Source organism: Coloeus monedula (assembly GCF_965178545.1).
Source record: "Coloeus monedula genome assembly, chromosome: W".
Classification (NCBI taxonomy): domain Eukaryota; kingdom Metazoa; phylum Chordata; class Aves; order Passeriformes; family Corvidae; genus Coloeus; species Coloeus monedula.
The window spans coordinates 381,089-399,634 of record NC_138821.1 but is presented as its reverse complement, the minus strand read 5'-3'; the positions used below and the strand labels follow the sequence as shown (position 1 = coordinate 399,634).

General features: G+C 45.7%; 1 protein-coding gene across 1 annotated transcript; it reads right to left on the bottom strand.

The window, feature by feature from the left end:
• Positions 1–88: 88 nt before the first annotated feature.
• On the bottom strand, positions 89–12,759 carry LOC309584587 (phospholipid-transporting ATPase IC-like; the record flags this gene model as incomplete). Its single annotated transcript, XM_082300681.1, has 15 exons — positions 89–319; positions 1,357–1,548; positions 1,883–1,966; positions 2,378–2,601; positions 3,210–3,495; positions 4,444–4,608; positions 4,840–4,952; positions 5,192–5,380; positions 5,955–6,111; positions 6,250–6,293; positions 6,775–6,983; positions 7,067–7,257; positions 9,960–10,073; positions 10,369–10,466; positions 12,579–12,759. The coding sequence occupies 15 exons, from the start codon at positions 12,757–12,759 to the stop codon at positions 89–91; spliced, it is 2,478 nt and encodes an 825-aa protein (XP_082156807.1).
• Between the last annotated feature and the right edge of the window lie 5,787 nt (positions 12,760–18,546).

Below are 18,546 nucleotides of genomic sequence, written 5' to 3'. Positions count from 1 at the left end.
TGGTTAAAGAAGATCCTGATCCTGAGTTTGTTTAGAACAGTTTTGTGCAATCGCTGGGACGAACAGCTCCTCCCCACCAGGCAGTCCATCAGCTTGTCTCCCGCGTGTCCCCGGAGCCCGTGCCGCTGCCGGCCAGCACGGCGTCCAGCGGGGCGCGCCGCTTGCGGATGCTGCGCCCCGAGGCGATCAGGTCGGCGTAGCCGCGCTGGTGGGAGAAGGCGTAGGCGGAGCGGCGGGCGGAGACACCGCGGCGGAACGCGCTCTGCCGCCGCTTCCACTGCAGCTCTTCCAGCAGGTACTTCCGACGGTTCCTCTGGATCTGCACGCACGCAATCACACATCGGGTCATGCATTAGGACAACATCACCACAGCTTGACCTGTTTTCATACCTGTGTGCTGCGTGCTGGCTAAAGCAGAGCAGAAACAGCCAAACCTATCCCCTACACTCTGACATGTAACCCTGGCCCTCCAGCCCAGCCTAAATTAAACCCAGACTGGGGCCCTCAGCAGCCTCACGGGGTCTCGGTGGGGTCACTGGGTCTCAGCCAGGCACGCAAGGAAACAGTCCCCACTGAGCTCTGGCCAGCCCTGCGCCACTCCTCCGCCCACAGGACCCAAGCCAGGCTTGTGTCGCTCTCCCACCATCACTTACTTGTCTCTAACATTATCATAAAATCCCAGAATGGCTTGGATTGGAGGGGACCTTAAAGCCCATCTCATCCCACCGCTGCCATGGGCAAGGATACCTTCCACTAGCCTACACCTTAGCACTGACACCAGCCCCTGTAAATAAGCACCTGCCCCATTCATCCAAATGACACAGATTTCACTCACTTTATCGCTCTCCAAAGGCCAGATTGTCATGGATAAGAAGCGCTGTGCCACTACAGGCAGTAAGCAAATAGCAATGGATAAAATCATGGTAAGCCAAAGGTATGGCTGTCGCAGAGCATTCGGAGCAGTTCCTGGGAATAAAAGGAGCAAAAGTTATATGTCTTAAACATAAAAGTTTATGAGAAAGCTACATGAGGCAGGACTGAGAACCACAAACCACCAGGACTGACCTGTGAACTGAAAGCCAGAAGGGAAGAGAACGTGGATTCCAGCACTGTGAAAGTCAAATGTGATCCCAAAGTAAAGTGCAATACTCCCAAATACTGAAAAAGCATTAACGAAAGTCCAGTAAGATGTATCCAGGCCAATCTAAAAGCAAACAAAAATGCCAAATGAGTTCATTAATTCCAAATAATGTCAACTACTTTCTGCATGTTGTTACCTTTATAGCAGAGAAATTTAGAACAGTGAGCAGAAAGCGTTCTCAGAGCACCATAGCTCAGGAAACCAAGCTTACTTGCCTGAAAATTGACGACAAATATCAGAGAGGATGCTGCTGTGACAGCAAAGGACTGATAATCTGCAGGGGCTTCTCCATCTTGCCCCATAGATTTAAGGTAGGCTCCGTATGGGATGAAGAAGATGATCAGTGAAGTTACAGCTCCATGGAGCAAACTTAAAAAGAACTTCTTGTAGTTGAAAAGCAAATCTCTCTGGCCCAAAACATAAAGTCTGGGGAACCGAAGGCTCAGTTTGTCGCTCACGTCCTTAATAAAGAGGAAAAAGCAAAAGGAAGTTGTTGTGAATTGTTATTCTCAACATGAGCTTTGAAGAGTGAGAAGCTGAACTATACAGTGTCCCAACGGGAATGACAGATCCCTTTCTCTTTCCAATAGCACTGATGTGCACAGAGTAGCACAAAAGGAAAGCATTCTTAAAAGCCACAAAACCAAGCCCCTCTTGTTTCATGGACAAGGCAACCAGTGTAATTTAAAGACCTGGTGGTAGATGCCTTTGGATTCATCTGTTTTAACAACGTGGGGATACCTGGTCGAGCAAGCCGACAAGCAGGACCGGGAGACTGGAATACAGCACGTTGTACAGCGTGATGAACCAGTCCTCATAGGCTGTCTGCAACAGAGGGGGAATTGCAGGACTTAGTGATTTCATTTTATTACATCCTTCCCCTCCAGTTCCTGAGAAAACTCACATGTGCTCTACTACAGCTCTAAGTTCCCTGTCTTGGTGTTCACCCAAAGGCAGCAGCACCTTGGCTCAAGGCTCTGCTGAAACTCTTTAGTCTGTGAGAAGCTGCCCCACTCCTTCCAAACCTTCCTCCCCATACAACCACAATCCTGACTCTAGTGCTCTGGAATCAAACCCAACTGCTTGTAACTAACTCGCTCAGTGCTCATCACATCCTCCTGCAGAAATCACTGGTGACAACTTCACGTTCCTGACACTTTGCAGGTTAAGCCTTTGCTGTTCCACAGTGACAAAAGCATCTGCTTGTTGTTATCCCACACAAGCACACCTTCCTACCTGGGCAGAGAAGCCATTGAAGAACGAGTACCAGATGTGGACTAGTGTGAAAGCAAAGTTTTTGTAGAAGAAGTATCTCAGAAACTTGCACATCCTGATGTACGACCAGCGCCCATGGACCAGCAGCAGCCGCTGGAGGTAGCGGAACTGTCCGAAGGAGTAGTCACTGGACATGACAGCCTGCATCCCCTCCTGGCCACTGATCCCAACTCCAATGTGGGCAGCTGGGTGAAGGAGACAAACACCACACACTAGGTTGGACAAAGGGACAGGAACATGACTGGGGCCACATCTCTATGTCACCTGGATTCTCTCAGTGCTTGTTCTGTCAGAATGCACCTGGGAAATTCAACCAAAGGAGAACCAAGCAGTGAGACAGAGTAAGTAAAGTCCTAAACAAACTGGCCAGGCAGTTTACAAACACCCTCAGGACATAAACCCTATCCCAGATGTTTTTTTTCTCACTGGGATCTCTTGGGAAGCTGTTCAAAGAGTAGCAGGTACCATCCAGGGTGGCTAATGCCACCAGGCAAGGGGCAGCCAAGCTACTGCTTTGGTCTTTATATTACACTTCTGTAACGCACAGCATGAGAACAGACAGGATTTGAGTCCCTGCTCAGGGAATGTCTACGGAAAAAAATAAAATAGATCAGAAAAACCACTAACCATTTCCTAAAGTTCTTCCTCAGAAAGGGAAACAGGCACAGAAGCTAAAAGCCCCATGGCAGCAAAGCAGATGGAAGAGTCTTCTGACAGAGAGGGACAGTGTAGAGACCGCAGGAGCAGGCCAGAGGAGATCTGTCCTAGCGAGAGAGCTCCATAGCTGCCTTACTTTTGATCATGTTCACGTCATTGGCCCCGTCCCCGATGGCCAGGGTGATGGCCTTCTTGTACTTCTTCACCAGTTCCACCACCATGGCCTTCTGCTTGGGCGTCACGCGGCAGCAGATCACAGCCCTGCACTCACAGGCCAGATCCACAAAGTTCTTCTGCTGCTGCTCCTTGTAGGCCTCTGCCCTTCTCCTTTTCTCAGTTTGCTTTTTCTTCTCTTCTGCTGTTCTGGGGAATTTCAGTTTAAGTTTCTTTTTCTTCTTTTTCTTCTCCAGTAGGATTTCATTCTGTGGGGGAAAAAAAACTTACTATGTTCCCTTCTGCACCATTTCCAGTCCTACTCCAGGCACTGCCTAACAACACACCTGAGGTCATTATGCTCCCAGCATCCATTTCTGGCATTTTAATGAACTGCTCGTGCAGACAATGGAACAGAGTCCTCAGTGAGGGACACTGTATCCTGGTGGTGCCCCAAAATCTCAAACACTCAGGAGAACAGCCTTTGTACATACCAGCCAGGAGCCAGTGATGATTAGAGCCCGATCTCTGCTGCCCTGGAAGAAGGGCTCGTTCATTCTGAGAGAGGAATGTGGACTGGATCCAGCCCTGTTCCTCTGGTTTTCCAGCCTCGTTTGAAGGAGAGCACTGGAAGAGAGGGGGAAACTATTACAGAAAAGTCAAAGATAAACTTTAAGCTAGGTCAGTCCCAGACTGAAAATCCTGAAAATGAACTCCTCTGTGTTTTCACTTGCCTGGTCTCTTCTCCATAGCAGATGGCTGTTTCCTCTGTTAAGAGTTCACAAGAAAATCCAATATTTTCAGCAGTTTCTACAAAAAAAATTAAGAGAAGAAAGTATTTACTGAAAGTTCTGTCACAAGTAATTGTTGGGAGCAGCTAGAAGCACCTCAAGTGCTCTTAAGTAATTTTCAATTTACATTTCAGTATGAGAATTCCCTTTCAATACCACAGTGTAGACGAACATGAAAAAAAATCCTGTTTTTAGCTCTTTGGCTGTAAGCAACCCCACCTTTTTTGTCACCAGTAAGCACCCAGATTTTAATGTCTGCTTTGGAGAGTCTGGAGATAGTTTCTGGAACTCCATCCTGTAGTTTGTCTTCAATAGCCGTTGCACCAAGCAGCTGGAAGGGATTTGAAATACAGGTGGTTAGTAGCATTGAAATATGTTTCTTTCAATATAAGAATTGAAATGTACTAAAAATGTACAGCTCCTTACAATCAAGTTTTTTTCTATTTCCTCATACACTTTGTCCAGAGCTTCATCTCGGTGACTTGTAGCTAAACTGGCCTCCACAAATTTTTTATTCCACACTTCAAATTCATCCTGGCTTATGTCTCTATAGCACAGGCAGAGTGTCCTGAGAGTTTCATTTGCAAAGACCTGAAAAATCATTAAAACCACACATACCCACAAAAGAAAACTCTTCATTTGCAATCCAAACATGAGAGTAAGAGCATGAGCATTTGACAAGTGTGACAGAACAAGTCCAACTTTCAGAACCAACTGCAGGTTTTCATTTGTGTTAATATCTTAGGAAAAGGAAATTAATAACACTATTGTCAGAAATAAACCATTTTTGTTTTAAAAACAGCATACAAAATACAAACATACATCGAGTGCTTCTTCTGTGGCTTCTCTCTTTGGATTCCTGGGGTGCAGCCTCTCGTAAATCACCGTATCAGCCCCTTTGCAATACAGCCTGATATTGCCACCAGATTCTCTTACTGTGGAGGGAAACAGCAGAGGTGGCACACTTACATAAAGGAGTAATTTCAGATTGGATTTTTCAGCCAACTGCCAAGAACCAAAAGTACAAGATGGCATTTCTTCTTCAGTGGACTCAAGTGCGTCCCAGGACTGTCACACAGCTGTTAGTTCTTGACTCCAGCTTCCCTTGCACGTCCCTTTTCATCCCTGAAATACAAGTGACTTTCTCCATGCAGGCTGGTGGCAATCAGCTTACCAATGACAGACATCCGCTTCCTGTCGCTGTTGAAATCCAGTATGGCCAGGACATCGTAGGTCCTCTTGACCCCCATCTCACTTATCGTGATGGTGTTCTGTGTTCGGGAGAGGAAAACGTACCCGAAGTTCCGGGCGGCCGTCACCAGGGCCCCCTCGTCCGGGGAAGCTGCCTGGTAATTGAGCTGACCTGTAGGATTGCAGCCAGGACACACCTGAGGAAACAGCTGGACACTGCTGCAGCACCCGACAGCAGTGCACAAAAGAACAGGGACCGTGGACCCCCCCATTCTGTTACATGTACTTCCCAAACGGGACCAGTCCTCAGCCTGCTTCCCTCCACGGATTAAAGCAAAAACTCCGCATTTTCTGCCTCAATATCTTAATTTCTTAGTCCAGTCATTTAAATATTTTCAAAAGAAGATCGAAAAGACAAATCCTTGGCCAGAGACACCAATGCAATGAGTGGAAACAACCCCAAAAACATTAGGAGCAAGAAAGGACAGGACACTGTTGGTTTCACAGAGATTTTACAAAGATGGGAGTAAAGCAATATTAATATTCCGTGTTTTAATCGAATCTTCCAACCCTCTGTTTCATATCCATGAATTCAATAGCTGATTACCTCTGCATTTAGTTTTGTTTCATTTAAAAGGGCGGCCTAACACTCCTCCCTTATGGGATCAGCATTAGTTGTGGATCTCTCCCTTGTGGAACTGGTTTTGAATTACTGTTTCCTGCTACACAGGGAAAACAATACTCACCATCAGAAGTGTCAGCCATGACTGTGTGACAAATAGCAAGCAGAAAAAAGAACTTCTGGATTTCTGGCTCCTTTCCAGACTTTATTTGCTCTATCAGATAGTGATCATAGAACAAGAACTTTCCATCTGCATACACATTCCAGCTGAAATCTACTTGCTGCTTAGAAAACAGGGGGAGAGAGTTTGAGTTACCATGGTGCCATTGCTTTGTTCCCACTTGCACCTCTCCGCACCTTGGCAAGGGAATGTTCCCATTCCACAGACCGGGATGCAGCGGTGGCTCGGATGAACTTACCTCGGGGTGGCTCTGGAGCTGCCCCGCTGCATCCCGGCAGTCTCCTGCAAGGCAAGCACCCACAGTCAGGGGGACCAGGCACAACAAAGCTTTCACCACAAAGTAAAACATGTCTAGAACATGTATGGCCCTAGGACTGGAAGGAAAGGAAAAGGACAAACTGCTGCTCTTACTAAAATCTCCTTGTCTGTTTCTAGACTTTGTCCCCAAAGCATTTCTAGTGAAAGTAAAAAATAATAATAAAAAAATATTAAATAAATAATAAAAATAAATAAATAATAAAATAATTTGCACAAAAAATTGTGCCAATTACTGATTTTCAGTTTTTCTGAAAACTGGGAAGTTCCCACTAAAGTTCCTCAATTTCCACTTTGTAAGTGGGAAAACCCCAACAATTCAACCCTATGTGCCAGGTCTGAATTGCGGAAGTTCAGTTGGAACTAAGAGAACTTGTATGCACCTGATCTCCGACAGGCATTAAAATTTCTCCTCCTCCTTCTTTGCACAGGCTTTGCACAGACTTACCGTATCTTTGCCCATTTATGCAACACTTTTTAAAGGTCATGATGTTCTGTGTAAGGGTTCCAGTCTTGTCAGAGAAGATGTACTGGATCTGCCCCAGCTGCTCATTCAGCGTGGTGGTCCTGGCCTTGGCAGCCGTGTCCTTCTCAGCGTAGTACATCTGCAGGTCCCAGTTGATGAAATAGCTTTGGCCAAAGCGAATCACTTCCACACTAAATGAAAGAGGAGGAATGTTCTCACTCCCAGCTGCAGCTCACAGTTCCACACAATGACACCTCCTCAGGTATTGCCCTACCTGACATAGAGGGAAATGGGAACCATGGTGTTGAGGACAATGATGTATCCCCAGAAGTTGAGGAAGCCCCGGTAGGCAGGGCTTAAGTCCTGTGCGTCGTAGAGGTACCAGGAGGAGTTTCCAATCTGCTGCTCCCAGTAGGTGTGTCCGATGGCCAGCCCAGCCGACAGAAGGATAAGGACCACGATGATCTACAGGGCACAGAGAGGCCTCTCACACTTCAGAAACATTTGCTTGACTTAAATCCCAATCCCCATGCTCCAAATGGAATATGACAGGTATTTGTGAGGAGAAATGGAGCAAACCTTTCCCACAAAGGCACCTTTTAGATTTCCTCCTACTCCATCCCAGCTCAGCAGGCCAGAACATGTTGAAACATATTTATTACACACACACAGGAAGAAGCTGCCTAACTTTTCATTCGCTCTTCACTTAAAATGTGAATTTTAAACAAAAAGGCTTACAGTATAAACCATGTAGTTCATAAGGGAGTCAATTTTTGTCCTTTTAAATCTTGTCTTTCCACTATTTTTCATTATTTTTGTGTCAGCACCTAAAAATAAAGAGTGAAAAATTTAAAAAAGGGAAAGATAGAATAAGCAAACACGTCGGTATTACAGTTTTACCAAAGTGGGACATGAAATACAGTTGATGTCTATAGGATGAAGATTCTTTTTCACTCTACAGGTGTGCTTTTAATGCAGAAATATTACATACCTGCAAATATGACCATTCCATGGCAGAAGTCCGTATTCCTGATCTTACAGCCACGCAACAAAATCTTGTCAGCATCAAGGGAATAATTTGAGTCTCTCCAAGATAATGTTCCTGTAAACTTATCCAGCCGGTTATTGGGTTCTTCACATTCAACCAGACCTAGAAAATTTAAAGGAGAATGTGTTTAATGTACAAGTTAAATCCAAATGCATTGATTTGTACCCACTATAGAAGTAGCTTTACTTTTATTGACTTGCAAACAATCTGAGCTATGTTTTAAGAGCGTTAGGTGTAGAACTGTACCAACCATCAAAGTCTGCCAAGGCACTTTCTTCCTGAAGGTGTCTGTGTGTCACCTCTAGGGCCATTTTGAATTTTAAGTTAGTCTCACTAAGAAGAAAGGATAAAAAGGTGATTTTATTAAAACCATGGATACAGGAGAGAAGTTTAAAAACAATTAACCTAAGGTACCACTACTTCTCTGGACAACCTATACTAAAGTAAAAATAAATCCATGTCCTTCCCCCTTTCTTCCTATGTCACATTCTCCAACAGTTTTGATGTGTCTGTAGCACTCCAGTGGACAATTTTTAATGATTCTTGAATTGTGGGAATCAGGAGCTGAATACAGTTCCCCAGGTGTGGCTTAACAAGCAGACTCTGACGTACACAATCCTTGCTCTTTTCCTAGTCAGCCCAAATTAACTCCAAGACATGCTTAAGTAGAACCTTACCCATCCAGTTCAGCTGTCTCCACGTAGCACAGACTGTTTGGTTCTGAGCTGGACAGCAGCAAAATATCAGCCTAGAAAACAAATAAATAGACATCAAAGAAAGCCAGGTCAAGATTCCTACAGAAGTCTCCAGAAACATAAAACAAATATATCTGAAGCACTTACAGGAATGAAAGTATTTTTCTTCAGACGAATGACATCACCAACTTTAATATCTTTCCATTTTGTGGTTTTGAACCTAATATCAAGATAGTTTAATAATTATTACTCTTTAATCTAGAACACTGTGCACTCTATAAACCTTAAAATACCAAACTCCCCTTAGGAGAAAAAAACTGGCCTCTTGGTATGCTGTGGGTTTGCTTTTGGGAAACTGCAATTTAGTTGAGGGTGTACAGCTCAGGAGTCAACCTACCTCTTCTCTTCCCACTTCACCTAGTTATGAATTCCTGTCCTTCTCTCCAAAGAAGTTGCTCTTAGCACGGATTTAGTGCCAGAGAAGTAACTTTAAATTACTCCTTTAAGCAATTCTCTTCCAGCTTCAGTTAGATTTTCAGGTAGGCAGTGGAGAACAGAGCTGAACCTTTCCTATCATCTACAGCTTCAGAGCTGTGACAAAGCTTAGCAACAGGGCAACGATCATCACTTACAGAGCTCAGGGGGGAACACACAAACCTTCCATCCTTGATGACATCACATTTCCTGTTATTGACCTCATTGTCCATCCTGTGACGAGCCTGAAACCAGAGCAAAGAATGTATTCCCTGCTCTGTGTCAGGAGAAATGAGCTACACTGAGTGGGTTTTGCTTTTTATAGTAACAGAACATGGTTCTTACAATGTCATCTGCCAGGTCTTTGACTGCAGTTATTCCCAGCACCAAGAGCAAGGGCACCAGTGTTGTGTACCATGACAAGGTAGTTATTTGGGGAATCGACTACAAAAGACCAATAAAATCAGTTCAGTACAGGATCATCAATCAAACTTAATTCAGGGATATTTCAAAGTGATCTGACTAGAGAAAAAAAACAACATATCAGAGAGAATTTTACGTCAGGTTGTGAATATGAACAAAATTCTGTGGGAAGAGTTTGGCTGTTACCCTACCTTGGAATCAGCTTCCCTTTAACAATTGCACTGGCTCATATATTACGTTGGTGTTTCTGATTTATGACATGAACTCAAGAAACATCTTTTCCTCATGAAATTCATGAGCTCTACAACGAGTTCATTCTAATACTGTGCAACTTGCTCATCCCAGAACTCTGCCATAGCTCATCCCAGCTAATCCATATTTGTTGCAGGTTTCTGTTATGATGGGTTTGATCTCTGCAGCAGTTCAGACAGTGCCCCTCAATTCCCTGACAGGACAGCACTGAATTGTGTCATAAATATTATTGAGCTCAAATTCCCTTCACAGTGAGTATTCTCCATCTTGCTTACCTGCAATATGAGAAGAACAAGGAAGTAGAAGTTGGCTGCTCTCTTAAACTGTTCAAACAGATTCAGAGGTAAAAAAGTGATGGGGTTGTACTTGTATGTCTTAATTGCATTTCCCTGTGGGAGAAATCCAAACGTAAGTCACACAGCAGAGCTTCTCCTTCCAACACAAATGTACAGTGCATATTTTTAAGATCCTAATTCTCCATCTCACCTTAAATACGTCTCTTGATACCTTGATTTTCCATTCCAAAACCCCAACCCAGTTATTCTCCCCCCCACCTCTGCTGGAAACACTGAGGAATTGTGAACGGTGGCTTTTACACCACTCACCAGCCGTCCCAAAGATCTTACGGGGATTAAGGAAACATTCACCCGACAATTAGCACCTCATTGGGATAAGACAATTTACCGCGTATTTGCTTTTCTTGAAGCACAGGAAGATTGTTCTCTTGAAGCCCGGCTGGTCATAGAAGCGCTGATCGTTTGCTTTAACTTGCCAGCTGCAGTCTGGAAGGGACAAAAGGGGTCAAAAACTGTTATAAACATGAGGGAACAAATCTGCCACTTTCAGGTTTTCTCTCAATTCCATCTTTTAAAGGTACTTTCAACTGAACCAAGGCTGGTACCTGCTTACATATCCCCAAGAAAAACTTTTCAAGACATTTCCGGGCTGTTTGTCTTTATTAGCAACTCAAGTATATTCAGAGGTAGGAAGAAGCATTGCTTAACATATGAAAGTTCTGTGGGAAGCCTGCAGAGTAACATTTATTCACGCTGAATTCCCTTCTCTCCCCTCCTTTGGTTTGCTTCTGTGACACCAGCGAAGCGCTAAGCACTCCAACCCGGATGTCTGTCTTTCCGGAAACGAAGAGCTCAGTTCACCTTTTTATTTGATTTAACCACGCTGTGCCATGGTTTTCATTCACACCCATAAAAAAGTACAAATCTGAAGTGCTCCTTTTATTTATTCAGCCACCAGTTTTGTTTGATTGTGAGAAAACCCAGGAACAGGAATTGCATCCATCATGTAATTTTCTGTGCCCGCTCTTTCACAGGCCACTCCTTTCCCTCCCAGATCCTTCAGCTCCCATTCCCTCAAGCCTGCAGCACAGACACCCTGCTACTCACAGCCACACTCGGGCCCTGCCCACATCCAGGGATCTCATTCCCCACGTTTCGAAGCCGGCTCCCAGGAGCTCTGCCTGCCTGGGAAGGATGAAGCAGGCAGGATTTCGAAATGCAGCTTTCCTGACTCATCGGCCAAGCATCTCCCCCTTTCCTCCAGCCCACAGTGATTGTCCTTAATGGGTGCTCTTCCTGGTTTCACGGCATCCTCTTCACCCATGGATGGGGTGAAACTCCCAGCGGCAGAGGCGTGGGGCCTGGCACGGCTGTGACTAACACTTCAAAACCCAAATTCAAGTGCAAAGACTTTTTATTTTCCACCCACCACAGAGTAAATTCTGGACTGACGTATCTGGACCTTTCCTGTGACTACACAACTTTCATTTCCAGCACCTTGGTTACAAGCCCAGAAGAAAATAGAGAAATATTTATCTTGAATAACCAGGTTTTAAGTTAAAAGATTATAAGCATGAATTGAGAAAGTTACTAAATTTTGTCAAAACGACAGGGCATGAAAGAAAACATAAAGTCTGAATAAACATTTCTTTACCACATTCCATAAACATTGCAGTGTTGATAAAAATGATGGAAAACTGGCAAATTAGGTCTGAGGTAAAACCTGCAGGAAGGAAGCGCCTCAAAACTACCTTAAACTGTAGTGCTAGCACCTAATATTTGGCAAGCTGCTTTGGTAATTCATCAACTTTAAAGGATTTCATTATAAAAAAAACCCCTTAGACTAAACATGTGACAGGCGCTTGTAAAATGAAAACACATAACAGGTGGTTATGAAACGAGAGGTGATCAACTGTTCCCACACAAACAGGAAGAAATCTGTATAAATTAAACAGGCTCTGGTTACATTGAAAATACTCATGTTGCAGCACTGAGAAAAGGGAATTTAAGGGAGCTACAGATGTTTCTTGGGCAGAGGTTCAGAACAGGGATGCCAGAAAGGCTCCTCCCACTGATGTTGCTACGCTGGCGGCAGCCACAGCCTGTACCTGCCGGTTCCTTTGAGCTCCTCCTACTCACTTTTTACCTTTCAGGAAACTCATGAGGCTACAAAATGTGCAGTGAGGTGGAAATCTGCTCTGCACAAGCAGAAATCCAGGGAAAACACCGACTGAGCACAGCAAAATGCTTGCGCTGGAGCCTGTTTCCAGAAGATTGGGTAAACAAGTACCTGAAGGTCTGTCTGAACAGTTCCCAGACCAAAGGCCGTGTACATCCAGGGCCTGCCTTAATTAAGAGGCGGTCACCATGGAGCTCATTATGCAAGGAGCAGTGGCACAGAACTGGGCTGCAGGTTGGAATGAAGCTGAGTTTCGTTCTGACATTTGTTAAACTGAATTGCCATCAATTACTCTTCCAGAGTCAGATAGGCCATTCCAAACCCTACCTGACAAATAAGCACAGAAGTCCAATCACTCCCTGAGGCTTAGCCTCTGCATCCAGGATCATGTACACACCAAATCAAGTTCATGATGTTACCTTTTTTCCCAGGATCTCGGCTCTCCTCGGCATCCCTGCTGGTTTGGTTCAGTCCTGGTTCAGCCCCAGGCTGCCGACCATCCAACTCATCCTCTGTTTCATCATCACTGTACGGCACCACCTCATCGTTGGGCTGGGAATCCTCCTCGAAGGTGGTCTCTGAATCCCTTTCCAAGATCATGCTGCTAGCACCCTGCCAGCATTTTGGACAAGTTAGGAAAAAGAGCTCACGTAGCAAGTGCTGGAAACCACATCTCTAATTTTACTCTGCTGGTGCTGGTCACCAAACCCCACATGTGAAACCAGTTTGCCCAGAACAGCACAGGGCACAGGCTCGGTTTTCCAGCACAGACCAGAGTCAGAGGGCAGTTCTTGTTCTAGCCAGCCCTTCATTACTGTTCTGCTACGTGTAATTACACGCTGCAGCCCCAGGAACACCCTGTGCTCCCAATACAGGACATAGGAATTGGGGAGCCCACAAACACGTGCCTCCCAGTGGCCATTACAGCATGGCCTGAGGAGCCACAGGAGCTGGAGCTCTGCTTGGCCACAGTTGGGACACAGAGCCGGGCACCGAGCACCAGGTCAGACATCCAGGGTTCGGGTCACACAGCTGGTCCTTCATTCCAGCCTGCCCAGCCTCACCCAAATCAGCCTCGCTTCCTCTCTCTTCCCATGGGCTGAACATCAGTGTTTGTCACTGAAAGATCCCACACTTTGGGTGTCCGAACACCCGAGGACAACATGGAGACATTTTGGCTCAGCCCTGAGCTGTATCAGAGGAGGGATGGTCTCCAGCTGAGCTGTGGCCATGCCCGTGTGCCCTTCTGCTGTGCCTCTACTCTGGACATCTCCAGCCATCACTGGGTGTGATCCTAATCCTGAACTACACATCAGCTCCCCAGCTTGCCCCTCGACCTGCCTCACCACCGTGGCGTTGCCTTTGCTAACAAACTCAGCAACCAGCAGGGCCAGCACCAAACCTGCTGACATCCCCCGCAGCCTCTGGTTTTGCAAAGCTGAATCGTCTCCCCTCCCTAATATCTCCTATAAGAGTGAGATGAATATTCCATGAGCACTGACTGTGCTGCTCCGGTGACAGGCTGCTGGCAGGAGCCCAAGGCAGGCCATGCTCCCAAGCCACAGCGCTGCAGGGCCCGCCCAGCACAGACTGACAGCCCACAAAATACACCAAACTCACCAGGCTGAGTTTACAGGAATCCACACAACTTCTCCCAAGACCCACCCAAGCTGTTGGAGGCTTCTCCCTGATGGAATTAGCCAGAAGTATGACAGCAGGTCACTAACAGAGGTGTGGAACCTGAGACTTCTGTGACAGATCATGTTTTCCTAAATAGCCTTGGAGTTAGGGAATACATCTCAAGCTCCAACTCAGGCCCCTGAATACCTCACTGTGATATTTTGGTTTATTTCTCCTCTTTTTGGCTCTTTAGCTCTTTCTGTCCTGCTAACACCTCTCATGGAGACTGCTGAGGGAAACAAGTTCCTCACATGCACAGTCCCTAGAACACAAAATGCCGTCAGATCTTTGATTGGCTCTCACTCTACAGCAACCAAAACAAGCTCATATCCCTGGCACACAGAGATTCAGCTGTCAGTCTATTAATCTTTACTGATTAACTGCTTAATGATTAATGAACTAATTAGTCATGCGAAAGGTTAGATGAGATATCAAAAACATGCTGCTTTTGCTTTGCATTACAGATGCGTGGCTGCATGGCAATTCCTACAATGCCACCAGCAGCAGCCTGTGATGCTGACTGGGAACACACTGGGAACACACTGGGAACGGATGCCAGTGAAGTGATCTGCTGGGGTAAGGTTAAATTAACTGTAGTCACTTTCCCTCCTCAAAGAACTAAACTGCCGACTGGAAAACCTCGTTAAGAAAGGCGATCTCATTAAGTGTTACCCTGCATGCAGCACAAGTGCTCTGTGCTGCGGGCACACCATTAGCATTCTGCAGGAGGCAATGGAATGGTGCCCGGGGCTGGCCGGGAGCCTGCAGAAAAGCTCCCACAGTCGGGAGAGTGATGAGAACTGCTGTGGGACCCAGGGCAAAGGAGTCCTCCAGTGACAGCCTGACAAATTGGTTTAGAGTTAAGTTTCTTGACACCTAGTCTAGAAGAAAAGGGCTGGGATGGCAGAGCCGTGTCAGAAGTTCAGAGGAAGGTGGGGAGCGATCATGATGTGAAAGGGGAGATGGGAGGAACTGACAGCATGGAGCAGCAGAGATGCCAACTAATCCTGAGGCAGCAGGTAAGACGGGAGCACACACCCAGCAGCACCTGGATGCAGGACACACACAGCAGAAACTAAAGAGGAACAAACATGGCAAGAAGAGAGGAGCCCACTACTGATTTTTGATGTGGTCACTATTCTGAGGACTGTGGAAACAGTTCACGGAGGGCCTGAGATAGAACAACACAGTTGTTAAACACTGATAAAATACTCAAAGAACACTTTGAAAAGCTGGTTCTTGGCTGCATGGTCCTCATTTTCTAGTTCCTGACTTGACAACAGGGGTTTCACACTGCTTCAGATCAGTTTCAGATCAGAAAACCTTACATTAACCACTTCAGTCTAGAGGAAGCATCAGTTCACACTGCCGGGGCAGGTGGGGAGCAGTGCCCAGCTCCCAGCTCTGCCTCCTAAATTGGGAAATCCTGCTGATCCAACAGCGGTATGGATATGTGGGGAGGTAAAGGAGATCAAAACAGTATTAAGCACAGGTTTAAGTATACCTGACCTAGTTTATTTACTCAAAGGACAAACTCCACAGTGCTTCAGTCCCTCAGGTTTTGTGTCTACTCTTGCCTCAGGGCAAGCACCAGATAATCTGGAATAAATTAAACCTTGTAAAAACTCCATTTACTGAATTTGTTTCAAGGCAGTAAATAACCAAAGTCAATCTTACACTAAATTCTTCTCTGGAGAGTCACTGCACATGACATCACTGCAAGAATCTGGGGTGATTTCCTGCAAATCAGATCACTCAAAGTGCCCTGAAAGTTAAAAAATCCATATAGAACAAGGGACATGTATAGCAAAAGGATTAAAATGCACAAGCCTCACCATTACACACCTGCTGGCCACCACAGCCTGTGCACAGCTCACACCCTGCATGTTCCTGTCCTTGGCACCATATTCTGCACAACCTCACACGCTCTGGCAGTGCCAAGCTTAACAGCTGCTCAAACCTGGCCATGCACTGTTCTTTCAGAACACAACATCAGTATTTTAAGCAAGAATCATAAAGCAAACTCAAACAGTACAAAAAGTAACTCAGAGAGATCCTTCTGAATTGCTTCAGGTCTCAAGGTAAAATAGGACAAAAAAGCTACAGCAAGATGTTTCACTGATTTAACTTGGCATTAAAAAAAGTACTTAAGTGCAAAGCCTGATCCTTAGACATATAAGATTTATTTCTTTATTACATGTTACTGGAGAAGCACCCAGCATTGCAAAACAAAACCTGCTTATGGGAGGGCTGAATACAAACTCCCAAAACTGCGCTAGAAAGCCACGTCCAACATCAACCTCTGCGGTGGGGTTCCCACAAGGACCTTCTGGCAGATGCATGATCACCCCAATTACATTTTTCTTAAGAGAGATCAGTAATTATTCTGCCATCTTCAGCTGTCCCACACTGCTCACCTGACCAGTAACAGAGAGCCAGAGCCAAAATGGGAACACAGACAAAGCCCTGTAGGGAGCAACAACCGAGCAGACGCTCTCAGGGCGGCAACCCCAGCACCCAAAGGAGAAATCAGAGCCCACAGAGCACTTGGATGGCTCCACCGGAGCAGAGGCCTGTATTCAAGGGGCTTGAGTCCATACCCCAGCTTATACCCTGAGAGGTTTCAGAATGATTCTTCATCCATGGGCACAGGTTTAAGGGACGGCTCTAGCAGCACTTGAAACCTGAAGTTTGGAATTGCAAAGACAGTCCAGGATCCACTCTTGGGTCATGATCCACCCTCCAGCCTGATAATGACCCAACTGGTACCAGTTAATGTTCCTACAGTTATTTTTAACTCCCCCAAAACACGGTCGGAAGCCAAGGCCTTCAACAGCAGGGTATTGTGTTTCTGCTGTCCCTCAGGGATCCCAGCCAAAGGCTTTTGCAGAGTATTGGCCTTCACTAAAAATGTATTCAGGAACTCATCTCCCTGGAACCAGAGCTGCTGCAGAGAAACAGGCAAATCATAAACTGGATTTGCTTCCAATAGGTGAGATTGGATCACTGATTACTCAAAGCAGACACGAAATGTTACAGGTAACAAGTGCTTGGACAGGCAGATAGAAGGGCTTCTGAACAACTCAAACCTTCCAGCTAATCTTTATGACATTTTGAGAGGAAAAGAAAACAGCAATTAGAATAGCATGAATCAGCACAAATGGGCCAAGGAAACAACCTTCGCTCCAAACACTACTGAGCTTCAGGTAGATTGCCATGCCAATTACACGCTTAAAGCTGATGAGTTTGTAGAGCTATTTCACACACAACAGCTCCAGTCATGTCCCTGAATGACTACTTTACAGTAATTGGACACCCAAAAATTATATCTTGAAGGGGATGATTTCCCTCAGTCATTTGTTCTGAAACACACTGGCTGTCACATGCACCCCAAGAAAGGTAAAGCCCAGCTCCTGGAATACCCCGGAGAAAGGCGAGCTCAGGAGTTCAGGTACGTACTTTGAGCCAGCGGAGCCTCGAGAGCGTAAGGTAATCAAACCCAGCTCCTGACCCTACACACCTTCCCTGCACTGTGACCCTGGAAACAGTTCCCACTGGAACCTGCCAACACGTGCCTAGCATGAGGTGACTCAGAATCACCCCCAAAAGGTTAAAATTGGAGTGATTCCAGTATGGCTGCAGATAAAATGCTCGAGGGCAAGTCATGCACTCACACAACCCAGGACACCACAACATGTCATACCTGAGATCTCCACACAACAGAACCACCAAAGATTCCAGCTCTCCCTGCAACGTGAGAAATCCTTGGGGATCCTGTTCTGCAAGTGACAGGTCCCAGGTGAGTCAGCCTGGCTGCACCATCGAGTGCTTCGATGCACCCAGCCCCTCATTTTACACACACCATTTTTCAATACAAAGTGTCTCTATTTGACTGACAATACTACCTTAACACAGGCACCCACAACTGCTCTGGAGGCCGTACAAACTCTGAGGATTAAGGACTAATTCCAGCTCCAAGAGACTTTTTAATTGCTATTGTGCACAGCCAACCTTGCAACACCCACAGATCTTTCCTTTGCAAGGAACCACCCCAGTCCCTCCTCCGATGCCATAATGATCCCAATTACCTGCACCATCAGGAGGCAAACACCATGGTAAAACCATAACACCCTGGCACTGCCAAGCTCTGAAAATCTTACTTTAAAAAGCTGCTCTTGCCAAACCTGGCTGCAGAGAGGTGACTGTTCCTGCCCTGAACACACTGCAGACCCGTTCAAGCAAGTGGAGACACCAAGGCCCTGAAACCCTCTGGAGAGAGGAGAGAGTACAGTTTTGTGCTGCTGACAAATGTTCAAGTCCCATCTTGGGGAAAAAAAAAAAAAAAAAAAAAAAAGCAGAGGCTATTGTTTACTCCCCAGTGTAGCTATTTATTAAAACTTGTATGAAAATAAGTATGAAGGACATTACAATATAATTAATTTATCCAGATGAGCCAACAGGATTTGACACAAGGAAGAGATTAACTAGACACCAAGAATTTAACAGAAAATCACCCCGAGAAAGAGAGATCCGCAATCTACAGGTCCAGCTGCCTGAGGCTACGCAAAAATGGTTGAAGACGGGCCATTGGAGAAACGAAATCATCATTTTCCCCGTTATCTGCCCTAGGATTTCTCATTAACAGATCTGCAGGGTTCCATCATTTAAAGTCCAAGGCAAGGTAAGCTATCTTTGCAGAAGATAAGA